A 13,270-nucleotide genomic window follows, 5' to 3' on the forward strand; every position below is an offset into this window, starting at 1 on the left:
TTAGTAGCTTCAGTTTCCTAAGAAGAGAGGGAAATGTAACTCAAAGGACAGGAGAGTCCCCAAGATCTTCCAAAACCTATAATCTATTATTATTTTAGATGGTAACATTTTACCAATATTAATGTCTTTGTCTTCTTTATAGCACAGTAGAAGCACCAAGTGCTTTAAAAATAGGAGATGAAAAATTAAAAAAAAAATGAAAAGGAGGTAGGAAGAAAGCCCCTGTCATAAGGATGCAACAAAACCCAAGGCTCAAACATCACCCTCTGCTGGGCCTGTTGACAGTAGAGGGAAACAGTTACCTGACATTAAAACATTACTTTAGTAATTATAGTTTAAGAGTAACTTTAAAACTTTTTATTAAATTAATTACCTCAAATAATGCTGAAGAACATGAGTGCATTGCAAAATTTGAACATTGGTACATTGTAAAAAAAGTATAAATTCTTGAGTTTTAAAGGAAAAGTTTAAATCTGAGGGGTGGGATGGATTGAGGCTGACCTTTTTTCCCAGAGTGGTTTTTATAAACAATGTTTAAGTTTTGTTATTTATATTAACATGAAAGCCTCGTTTATCTAGAGAACACGCTTCTGTGGCTGAGCCTCTGTTCCTGGGATGCCAGATAGTGAGACATTGCAATCCTGAGTAGTATGCTCAAAACTCACTTCATATGTCAGGAGCTAAAATGGTCTTGTTTTCTAGTAATCTCCAGTTTGTGATTCGTACTCAGAGGCTTGCACGTTGCTGTATACACTGACAGAACGTTGATGGCTTTTGGAGAAGCTGCTTGCTGCTTGTTGCCCAGAGTTAGCTTTATTGGTCTCACTCTGTGCCATATTGAAAGTTAACCTGTGATAACCCCCCAGTCATTTTCTCAGTCTCCTGGAGAGGTAACAGAACATCTTTATTCTGGATTTGCCATACACACTGACATAATTCCTCTTTAAATATCTGGCTGTCGTAGTCTAAGGTCATAAGAAACATTTAATTCTTCAGAATGGCAACACAATTTGAATTGCTGTCAAACAGTATGTGGCCTGAAACGGGAAAGAAAGGAAAATTATTGATCATTGAGATGCCTTTGTGTCTCGCATCGTTTCACTAGCCTGTAATTAATTGAGCCTTTTGACGTCCATCCATATTTTTTTTTCTTCCTTTTGGAAATTCAGCTGCGTTCCCACCCCACATGGTGCCTTGGAGATTACTTGAGACTTTTATTTATGGTATCTCTATTTTGTTGTTGACATTAATGAGCTTACTGCACAAATATCACAAGAGAAATAGTGTTGCTTTTTGGAATGTTAATGAATTGCTTGCCTGGCCAATTGCCATTTGTTCCAGTGTGTGAGTATGATGGTGTGTGTGTGTGTGTGTGTGGAAAAGAGAGACGAGTAGCAGGGGTGGATTGCATTTTTTTCCTCTTTGCAGCCAGTGACGTGAGCTGTGCCTGGAACAATCAGACTCGCTGCAAACAGGGTAGTTGAAGATGCTGGGGGAGGCAGCCTGGTGCTTCTTAAGCTAACGCGGATCACGGCGCTCAGGAGCTGCTCAGGCACAACCCCGCAGAGTTCCTCCAACGTGAGAGCCTTGGAACGGTTGGAAAGTGCCTTTTTATTTCTCCAAACCCCTTCCTTAGTTGACCTTTGAAAATGATTGGCGTGAATAGTGTCCAGAGTGCCAGCAAGGTACGGGTGAGGACCTCAGGTTCCGTGAAATACTCCCGGGAGGATTCTATCCGGCGGCAGTCTCACAGGTCAAAGTCCATGAAAATTTCCAACTCCTCAGAGTTTTCTGCTAAGGAGAACAAGGTAAAGAAATAACTACATTCAACCTTATTGACAGCTGTGTGGCAGGGCAACAAATTGGATAGTCTTTGGCAGTGTCTAATGTGCAGTGATAGAAAGTAACGAGGAGTATAAAATGGCTCTAAGAGAATCAGGTGCGATCAGGTGAGAGGAATGGGACCTGAACTCCAGATACAGAGATGCTGTGGCGTGGGTCAGTTTTGTAAAGAGCCAGTTTGTAGAAGAGATGGGCGAAAGCCGTGCTCAAAATGAGATGCCTGTGGGAAACGGTTGTTTGGCACGTCGATCTTGTTTTTGGTCTCAGAAAGGTTGCCTTGACAAATGATTTTTCAGTGCAGAGTATTTTTAGAACATCAGGAATATAGAGATATTGTGTATGATTTTATCTTTCAGTTAGTTCCTTTTCCCTTTCCTCCCCTGGTCTCCCCCCAACACCCCCAGTCTGTAGAGCTGATGTACAAGTAGGACCTGGTCCTATTATACTACATTCATGTCAGGTTTAGAGTTGTTAGCCCCAGGCATATGTAATGAAGAGAAATTTCTTCTTTCATGCTCCTTACACATATATGTGCTGATGCTATGCTGCCATGAAACCACTCGTGTTTTTGCAGCTGTCTTGAAGATAATCTAGTCTTTGTTCGTGTGAAATGTGAAGGGAGTGATTACGTAGTGAAGTGGGCATTTACTACATGCAACATATTCTTGAGATTCTTCCCACCACCATCTGTGTGAGCAGGGTACTCAGAAACACTCCCACTCCACAGGTTTAAAAATGGAATAATAGAATCATAGGATCACAGAACTCCAGGGCTGGAGATGGAGATGATTCTAACGGAGATTCATGGGCTTGATAATGTGCAGAGAGAGCATCAGGAGGTGGATCTCAGTGTCATTTCAGCCTTCTGGGGGTTATATCCAGACCCACTGAGAGTGACATCAGGCTTTCTTCACCCTCCCACCATTCCCCACTGCCCTCCTCCTCTGCTACCTCCCCATCCCTGTGTGACATAACATTGTTGAAAGACTTTGGCATTAACAGGTTCCCCTCAAAATATGGCAGGGGACAGGTGGCAAAATACCTTAGTGTGACTTTAAGAAATATGTTGGCTTCCTATTCACCCCCTTACATTATGACATATGGAGTCTGACCCCCTCCATCATTAGCAAATTGCCTGGCTCCAGTAAGTCTTCAAATGTGGCTTTTTACTCCTCACTGTTTTTTAAAAAGCTTTATCTTTAGAGAGAAACGTGTCTTTAAAGTCCTTTAATGTGACCTGTATAGGGATGTGTTGGCTTCTACTGAAACTGTTATGAGACCACCTGTGGTGTGATGACTGTGGTCTCCTGCTGAAGTAGACCAGAATGGTTTATCATATTCTTAAATAAATGTATGTGAGCATGTGTGTGATTCTCAACATGGCTATAAAATTGGCTTCTATGAGAGCACTAAGAGGCATCTCTGGATTTTGTTTTGGATGTTTTAATGTGGAGTATACCCATGGTATGCAGTCAGAGGCTATGGGAAATTAACAGCTCATCATCCTCAACTCTGTTGTAGTCCTACTACCTATCCTCATGATAATTTAGGCATTGTAATATTAGTGGGTTCACCCAGAATTATGGTTGTGTAGTGTAATGTTGGAATCCAGCATAGATACCAAATGAAAAGATTCTCTACTATCCTCTGTGTTTGTCACACAGTACAGGTACTCTTTCTTAATATGTATCTGTGCAAGAGAAGGCCAAGCACTTTTTTTTTTAATATTGCAAACACTGCAGGAGTTAACAGTATAAAAGGCCACTGGTAGAATTGTAGTCAGTAGGCCATCACATGATACCTTAAAGATTATAGTCAGTTTTTAAAAGATCATTAGTATTTTTTTGAGTTATATGTGGTCCCTAAGTTCCAGAATATGTGTTCCAGGATATAGCCAAGCTCCCAATAATCTCACAAGAGATATTTTTAGGATTATCTAGTTGCTTAAAATTGAACACCAGAGCTAAAAGAAAATCAGTAGAATAGAATATTCTATCAGAGTGACCCTAATCATTGACTAGCCATTTATATTCCCTAAATGAAATAAACTGAATAATACAATAGGCTTGTACCCTAAATTACTGAACTTAATTATACTATAATAGACGTGTAAAATGTTGATTTAAGCATCACTTCTCCCATTTTTATCCACAGTTACACATTTTACTCCAATTTTAATCAGAATTTTCATTGATCTTACTTATATCTAGTAGTATTTTTTAGCCCTTAAATCAGTGTTTCTTCTTCTTTTTTTCTTTTTTTTTTTTAAAAAAAACAGAGACAATGTCTCACTATGTTGCCCAGGTCGATCTCCAACTCCTGGGCTCAAGCAATCCTTCCACCAAAGTACTGGGATGATAGGCACGAGCTACTGCAGCCGGCTGGTATTTCTTCTTGCTAATCATATAAACAGCATTTTTGATTACCTGACTCTTTCATCCAAAATGCAGGATGTTTAATCTGATGGTTAGAAGTTCCCCTTTGCCACCTCTCTCCACCCCCTCACGTCATCTTCCCAACCTGTAAAAATAAGATACCGTTAACTCATGGTTCGCTCCTGGGATTTAATGTTATCTTTCTAGAACTCTGGCTCTTTCTAGAATAGGTGTAATAATTGCTTCTCCTTGTCAGAGTTGGAATTACATGTTTTGTATTCTTTGAAACTTTCATCTTTGATGTTTCTACCTTGTTTTCTTGGCCATTAAATACATAATGGTTTATTCAAATATTAATTATCTGTAGTCCTCACTTGTTCTCTGATTTATTCATATTCATTTGAAAAAAAAGTGTTAAAGGACTGTGGAAAGGATTAGAAGTTTCGCCTTTGATTTTAGTGAAATATCTTAAACACTTTTCTTGATCTAATTATTTTAAATTAAGAAAATGGAATTTTCGAATACTTTATGGTTCATATTGACCTCATCTGAAGAATATTACTTAATCTACTAAAATTCAGCTTATAGATGTTGTTTTCTTTAAAACCTCCTTCTCCGTGTTGACTTTTTTTCTTTATTCTGTGTTTAAATCTTACCGTTTCTTCTAGAGAGTGTGTGGCTTTGTCTTTTTCTCGATAATAATGTTTGCATCAAACTCTGAAGCACATAATATGGGCAGGATGCAAATATGAATATGTTTTGGGAGAATATGTATGTGTTTTGTGGAGACTGGCATTCATTATTAAAATTAATCAAGTCTGACTGAGCTCAGCTGTTCATTGGGTGTCTGGTATTGGAAGAGTTACCAGCAAGGCTTCTGGCCATGAGGGGGCAGTGCAGACCTTCCTGCTGTCAGATCCAGCTGGTTGCTCTGCCTTTGACAGAAGTAACATTTTAGAATCAATTAGATTCTAATTGATTTCTAATTTAGACACAGTTTCCTAAAAGTAGAATGCAATCAGCCCTGGGTATTCGGGTACCCGTGGAGTTTCAAAACCCGTGGATATGGAGGGCCAACTGTACTCCAGAATTTGGGATGGGCAGTATTAGAAAACGTTGATTTAAGCCTCACTTCTCCCAGACATTTCCACAGTCCTCCTCTGCGTCTAAATATTTGTCAAATATGTATTATTTTCGTATTAATTTTTAACTTACGGTTTAAAACATAAATCTGTAAAAGTTCATGTTGATAAACACTCCTTTCTTCCCCATATCTTGCCAAACTACATGATACCGTTTAAATGAGGGGGAATCACAACCTGTTTTTGTTTCTTTATGTTGTTGTAGGTGAAAGTCACATGAGTGGATTAATATAACATGCGTGGCTGAATCCTTGAGGCATTTTTTGAGGAATAAGCATGATGTAGAGATTAGATCAAGAATTCTCTAGTTAATAATGTTGATTGAAGTGAACCTTTTAAAGCTTTTATTCAGTAATATAGCAAAGAAATCAATTTCTGTGACAGCGAAATTTCAGGAACTTCCAGTAAAGTACTGGTACTTTGGTTCGTGCATAGTGAAACGTTGGCCTGTCGGTTTCTCAGTCAGGATGCTGCATCCTGGCGGGCTACCCTGGTTTTGCTTTCTAAGTAGCAATGTTCACCTAGACAAGTTACTTCACCTCCCCAAGACTCATGCCTAAAATGCAGGGGTTTGATAAAATGATATCTTTGTTCTGAACAATGTTAATTTTAGAAATCTTGCCGAGGTTGGTGGGGTTATTTCCTTTGTAGAAGGAACCTTAAAGACTGAGCTAGACTTAACAAAGGTAGTTTTATATGTATTCCGAATAAACCTCTTCCTGTACTAGGAGATGTTAACTATAAACGTGTTAAAGGAAAATGGAAGTCCTTTGCTCCAAACCTCTGCTCTGCTAAGTGCCTAATCCATTGCTTTTTAAAAACGTGTTGCAATAATGTTGAAAGGCACCGTCAACTCTATTCTCCCCATTCTCCTTAGGCGTCACTTGCTGTTTCCTTCACATTGTTAGATAAATGCTAATCATTGCTCCCTCTGTGAGTTAAAGCTATACACAAAGAAACCTGAAGAAATCATTACAATGGCCCTTTGCGACCTGAAGTTTTGGTGGTAGGTTTGCAGATTGTTGTCATTTCTTCCTAGACCACTTTTGTTCTTTGGACTAAGGCTAGAGCCTGGGAAGGAGATTCTGGTCAAACAGGACATTGATATCTGCCTATTTTAAAATGGAGAAAATTCTTAGTCATAATATGAAAATTTTCCTGCAAATGTCTCTATGTATTTTTGTTATTCCTAAGTTGAAGGAGTACTTTTTTAACCTCATAAATTCATCCTTTAGTTGAACAGACTTTATTAAAAGAAAAACTTGGCCGGGTGCGGTGGCTCACGCTTGTAATCCCAGCACTTTGGGAGGCCAAGGCGGGCGGATCACGAGGTCAGGAGATCGAGACCACGATGAAACCCCGTCTCTACTAAAAATACAAAAAATTAGCCGGGCGTGGTGGCGGGCGCCTGTAGTCCCAGCTACTCGGAGAGGCTGAGACAGGAGAATGGTGGGAACCCGGGAGGCAGAGCTTGCAGTGAGCCGAGATCGCGCCACTGCACTCCAGCCTGGGCGACAGAGCGACACTCCGTCTCAAAAAAACTAAAATAAAATAAAAAAATAAAAATAAAAGAAAAACTTAAGCATATATACATTTTCAAGAGTTTGAGCATTCAGGGATGTGTAAATTAGGGTTGTACCAGACCACAAGGGGCTGGCACTCCGATGTGAGGTGCAAGAAGGCAAACTTTTTTTTTTTTTTTTGAGACAGAGTTTTGCTCTTGTTGCCCAGGCTGGAGTGCAGTGGCACAATCTCGGCTCACCACAACCTCTGCCTCCGAGATTCAAGCGATTCTCCTGCCTCAGCCTTCCAAGTAGCTGGGATTACAGGCATGCGCCACCACGCCCGGCTAATTTTGTATTTTTAATAGTGACGGAGTTTCTCCATGTTGGTCAGGCTGGTCTTGAACTCGCAACCTCAGGTGATCCGCCTGCTTAGGCCTCCCAAAGTGTTGGGATTATAGGCATGAGCCACCGCGCCCAGCTGGGAAAACTTTTATTTAGTATTTGCAGAAGCAAGGCGAAGAGAACAGTTTTGATTGGCTGGAAGTTAGTTGGTGGAAAGAATGATATGCAGAGAGAAAGAAAAATAAATTTTTTAAAAGAAGTTGATGGTTTCTGATTGGTATATTTTCTAGTTTCCATTTACTGTTTACATTGGCCTTTGGTTTGTTCATGTAAAAATTTAAAATGTCAGAGGTACCTCAGTCTAATGAGCTCCCAAAGAGAATTTTTTTTAAACAACTTAAACTATTAGGTCAAAATATTGACATCCTCCTGCACTAGTTCTAATCCTGGCATTTGAAGGAATTAGGGAGGTCGTGTCTTGAACAAAATAAATCTGGTAGTGCAAAGATAAAAACAATTTTATCTTCAGAAGTCTATTTTTCTTTTATTGGCTCTCCTATGTTAAGTTATACTTTTCCTCTAGGTATTATTCTGCCAGACTAACATGTTCTAATGTTTTGTGGGTTTTTTTGTTTACTTTGTTTTTTTTTTTTTTTTTTTTTTTTTTTTGACAGATTCTCGCCCTGCTTCCCAGGCTGGAGTGCAGTGGCCTGATCTCGGCTCACTGCAAGCTCCGCGTCCCGGGTTCACGCCACTCTCCTGCCTCAGCCTCCCTAGTAGCTGGGACTACAGGCGCCCGCCACCACGCCCGGCTAATTTTTTGTATTTTTAGTAGGGATGGAGTTTCACCGTGTTAGCCAGGATGGTTTCGATCTCCTGACCTCGTGATCTGTCCGCCTCGGCCTCCCAAAGTGCTGAGATTACAGGCGTTAGCCACCATGCCCAGCCAACGTGTTCTAATGTTTTAATGTGATCCTTAGCCAAAGGAGATCTTAAAAAGAGACCTGACTTCTTCAGGGACGTAGTTCTACAGATTATCATTATCCGTCTCATTTTCATTATCGATAAATATTTATTCCCCTTAAGTTGATGACTTGAGTCAGAGTTGCCCCAAAATAGAAACTTTCACTCCTTACACAATATTGCTCTGTATTCTAGGCCACAGTGCAGTGGCCTGACCTGGGCTCACTGTAACCTCTGCCGCCTGGGTTCAGGCAATTCTCATGCACCACCACACCCAACTATTTTGTTTTGTTTTGTTTTTAATAGAGATGGTTTTTTGCCATGTTGGCCAGGCTGGTCTTTAATTCCTGGCCTCATGTGATCTGAACTCCTTGACCTCCATAAGTGCTGGCATTTAAGGCATGAGCCACTGCGCTGACTTGGTTTTATTTTTGTTAGGAAAGCTAGCAAAGTGACAATGGTTTTTGTCATTGGGTTGGTTTGTTAGAGCTACCCCCTGCCCTCCACTTCTTAATTTCTCTCCTTCCTCCAGTTCCTCTGTATCTGTGAATTTCTCAAATCCTGCTGGTACTTTCATATAAATAAATGTCTTTTTTAAGATTGCTGAAATGATTATTTAGGAGTAAATGTTGGGCAAACTGTGCTCCTGATAGAATGATATTTCTTGACCCTTGAGTATAAATAAAAGCAGATCTTCACCATCACCATTTACCCATTTTCACTTGAGTAAAGTGTGGGTGATGTGTTTGGTTTGGATGTGTCTATTACAGACCACAGGCTGTTTTGGCTTCCCATGTAATGGAAATTAACATGGAGCCAAGCACATTTCCCAGACGAGGCTTTTGAATCAGGGCTTGTGCTCAAGCACAAGGGAGACAGTGGAGGTGAGGTACAGGGTCCTCTGACTGGCTCTGCAGGGAGTGGTGAGGGGAAGCTGGTAGGGATTTTTTTTATTAGGCAAAGCACAAAAGAGGGTTAGGGTATGCGGGTCAGCATATCTGGTTGTAATACTTATCTCCAGTGATGGGCTGCTTGCTGGTCTGGCCAGCACACTGTTCAGCATTTCCTACTCAGGATAGGACACTCCACAATCTTGGTTTCTTGTTAAATCTCCTAAGGCCAGTTTCTAGACTTCTGTAACTGAAAGACATATTTAAACATTATGAGAGCAGAGAGAATGGCTATTTTCTTTGTGTGTCTAAATCCTCAGGGTTAGCGGATATAGCATCAGTGAGATAGAGGTGTAGGTTTTGTGAAGAGAAGAAGAAAAAAAATATATGAAGAAGCCGCGTCCCATTCCTGTTCTGTGTCATCTCTAACTCCCAATGCCGTACTGCATTCTTGCTCCCCTCCATTTATGAGTAGACTGTATTTGAACACATTCTTCTGGGAAAGGTGTACTAAAACAGGTGTTTGAGAACTTCCATGTATTTGAACATTGTAGAGAAAATGTTGGTCCATGGTGTCATTCCCGGCAAGCTTAGTGTAATATCCTTTTCAGAATCCAGGGAAAGGAAAAAGAAAAATCTATGCAATAATGATAGGAGTTGAAAGAGAAAAAATATGTATACTTACATTTTAAAGATAGTCACTGGCGAAGATCAGGGAGTTTCGTAGCGTCATGATAACCTGTAGTTAACCATAAGGAGCTTCTGTGTGGGAATATGTATGGTGACAAGCTGTTCTGCAACCTGTTGTTAGATCATGCCTGGCTTAGAGCTTAGGGATTGCATTCAGCTTAGAGTCTAATAGGAGATTTTTGGAAAATATTTTTTATTTACTCATCCATAGTGAAGCAGAGACTAGGAGTAGCTGAGCAAGATGGCTTCCTGCTTGTTAATTTATGTTATTAATTTATGATGGAAGTTACTCTTCTAACATTAATTTTAGTTAAGATTTTTAAGCTTTGCCTTAACTATCATTGAAGCAGATTTTATTTCTTTTTTTAAAATCCACTGTACCATGTTCTGATGGTACATTTAGTGTACCTGTTTGGGCATGTAGATCGCCTGGTATCAGTGGAATTTGTTTTTCTAGGTAGATTCTTTGAAATGCTTTATGTCAAAAGTTTTCCGAACGGGCTGACTGAGGCTCTAGCCCTAGCCTGACTCCCCTTATGACATGCCGTTGTTTGTAGCCTACAGTTAAGTTTTACAACATGAAATTCCCCCCAAGGCACTGGAAACACTAGTGTACTCATTATTGCCACATTCAAATCTGGTGAGCCAAGTGTGTGTTTGATTCCAGTAAATAAATAAGATTACGTAGCTATCTCAAACAGTCTAATCTCCTTCTTGCACTCAGCTGCAGTTTAGTGGCGTCAGCGTCAGCTCTACTACTCAGAAATCCACTGGGGCAGGCCAAGGTGTTTACAGGAAGCATTAAGACCTTCTCTAGATCCTGGTGCCCCAGCGGCTCATGACAAGGGAATGAATCCTTGTTGAGCTTTTTCATTACAGTTTTCTTCTAAGATCTCCCAGCATAAGTAAATCTAAAGGGTTGAGGTCCTACCTAACTAGACGTACAGATACAGGAAAGTACTTTGAGAGAAGCAGCTCTTGACTGTCACTCCGAGGGACAGATAAAGGACCAGCAGATTTATATAGATTTATGACACTTTTCTTTATTGTTGCTTTTTTTTTAAATTGGAGACAAGATCTCACTTTGTCACCCAAGCTGGAATGCAGTAGTGAGAACACAGCTCATTGTAGCCCTGAAATCCTGGCCTCATATAATCCTCATGCCTCAGCTTCCTGAGTAACTAGGACTACAGGCAGATGTCACCTCTCCAGGCTAATATTTTAATTTTTTGTAGAGACAGAGGACTTACAATGTTGTCCAGTCTGGTCTTGAACACCCGACCTCAGGTGCTTCTCTCACCTCAGCCTCCCAAAGTGCTGGGATCACAGACATGAGACACCACATGTGGCCACACTTCTCTTTCTTAATACATCTTCTTAAAAACAGGTAAAATAGAAAGGCCATTTGGAATACTCTTGCTGTGGTTGGACAGTGTTTTGAGGAGGTTTTCTGTGCCTCATCAACCCCCTGCTGTGATCTCGCAGACTGTGATTAAGTGGTATTTAGATAATAGCAAAAAACTTAACTCTTAGAGTTTAAGGTAACAATGTACTTTTATCTTCACACCCACCTAAACTCCACTAAAATGACAGTAGGACTCATAGACCTTCAAGGCCCCAAAAAATGAGAGAGGATTTTTTAAAACATCAGCAAACTTTGAAAGACGGAAACCAGATAGACGTGTTAACTAAGTTCCACAGAAAAAAACTGGACCCCACGTACCAAAGAAAGAAATAGAACAATTTGTCCCCACAGAACGCAGGAAAGGCCCAGTAATTGGGGGCCACTGGCTACCTCTGAGGGCAGTGAGTCGAACGAGGACAGCCCTTTAAAGCCTCCAAAATTAGTAAGTAGACCTTCTGAATGCCCTCCCCTGCTTTGATAGCCGAATACCCTTCCTCCCACCATTTTCTTTTCTTTTTCAAGACAAGTTTCACTCTTTCATCCAGTCTGGACTGCAGTGGCACGATCACAGCTCACTGCACCCTCAACTTCCTGGGTTCAAGCGATCCTCCCGAGTACTCGGCTTCCAGAGCAGCAGGAGCTACAGGCACACACCACCATGCCCGGCTAATTTTTTAATTTTTTTCCAGAGATAGGGTCTTGCTTTGTTTCCCAGGTTGCTCTTGAACTTATGGGCTCAAGCAATCCTCCTGCCTTGGCCTCCCAAATTGTTGGGATTACAGGTATGAGCTAGCATGTCCCCCTGCCCACCCTACCATTTTCTGTTCTTTCTCTCTGATAAGTTTAACCCAGAGGTTTTGGACTTAGGAAATTAGGCTCCGTTGAGGCCCACACGGTGATCCCCACATTGAAAATAGCAGGATTCAGTGAAAGGTATAAACGTTTCACAGCAGCGCATCTGTTCCCTCTCTACTTTCTCATGTACTTTTTCTCAGTTGCTTGAAGAAGTGAAAGAGAAGACATGGTGTCCAGTAGAGCAGAGGGGGAGAAGGAATCCCCAGGATCACAGCAAAGGGAAACCCTGGGACAACAGCTGTGCCGGAGATAGAAACCAGCCAGATTAGAGGAGTAGGGGCGGAGACGATGCCAAGAGACGTGCTTCCAACCATGGCACTGATGGAATGCCTGCTGGAGGGTGTGAAGTTGACATAGAGATAGATTCATAGAAAACTGAGTAAACAACAATAAAATAAGATGATGATTAACTCCAGGGAAATCAAAAATCTTACAAAAAATGGAAACGTAGCCTAGTGTTCTGCCCCATGAATAATGTCTATATAGTCATAATAATATGAGGACTGAAAATTCATGAAACTCCAAATTGTGATTGTGATATGATTTTAATATGGAAGTGGAAAGAAAGAGAAGGGCAGGGTGTGTGTGGGTGTGGGTGTGTTTGGGTGTGTGTGTGTGTGTGGATGGGTGTGTGTATTAAGAGAACTAAATAAATGTTCTCTTTCCAGAATTCTGCAATTGAAAGTCAATAGATGATATTGAAAATAGAAAAACCAAAAAGAGATTCCAAGAGGTGACTTTTGAGCAGCAAGAATCAGAGATGAAGTTAAAAGATTATTTGTATTACATACCTTTTAATAATTTTTGATTATATAAATGCTATACATATATTGCCTTGAGAAATTTTTTTAAATGAATCAGAAGGAATATAGACAGCATATATAGGTACATATGAGACTGGAATAATTTCCAGTGACTAGAATGGCTTTTGTTTATCTTAATTAACTTTGTGTTTAACAAATGCCAGGTAATAGAGACTACTTTTTTAGAAAAGCAAAAGGTTTCATCTCTTCCAAGACTTTATACTCTAGCAGTTATCATACTAGACCATGTTCCGCTGCTAGTTGCTGTCACAGTTTCAGTCTATAGCAAAATATCAGTGAAAGACTGGTCCTTTCTTAAGAAACAGTTGTCTCTTCTGAGATTGTCCATGTAACTTATTTTAATGCAACAATACTGATAATAGTTCGTGCTTTGTTTCTTTAAAAAATTTATTTTCTCACTTAGCTAAACGAAAAACTGGCAATTCTGTTTAGCTCCC

At 40.3% G+C, this 13,270-nt stretch overlaps 1 protein-coding gene across 1 annotated transcript in view; it reads left to right on the forward strand.

Annotated features, from left to right (window-relative positions):
• The first annotated feature begins 1,419 nt into the window (after positions 1 to 1,419).
• Positions 1,420 to 13,270, forward strand: part of LOC115834816 (PH and SEC7 domain-containing protein 3-like) — a 149,605-nt gene continuing 137,754 nt past the window's right edge. The window contains exon 1 of the mRNA XM_030812286.1: positions 1,420 to 1,808. Within this exon, the coding sequence (XP_030668146.1) occupies positions 1,650 to 1,808 (159 nt within the window). The 5' untranslated portion in view covers positions 1,420 to 1,649. The remainder of the gene's footprint in view (positions 1,809 to 13,270) is intronic.

This window comes from Nomascus leucogenys, chromosome 4, assembly GCF_006542625.1.
Source record: "Nomascus leucogenys isolate Asia chromosome 4, Asia_NLE_v1, whole genome shotgun sequence".
Taxonomy (NCBI): Eukaryota; Metazoa; Chordata; class Mammalia; order Primates; family Hylobatidae; genus Nomascus; species Nomascus leucogenys.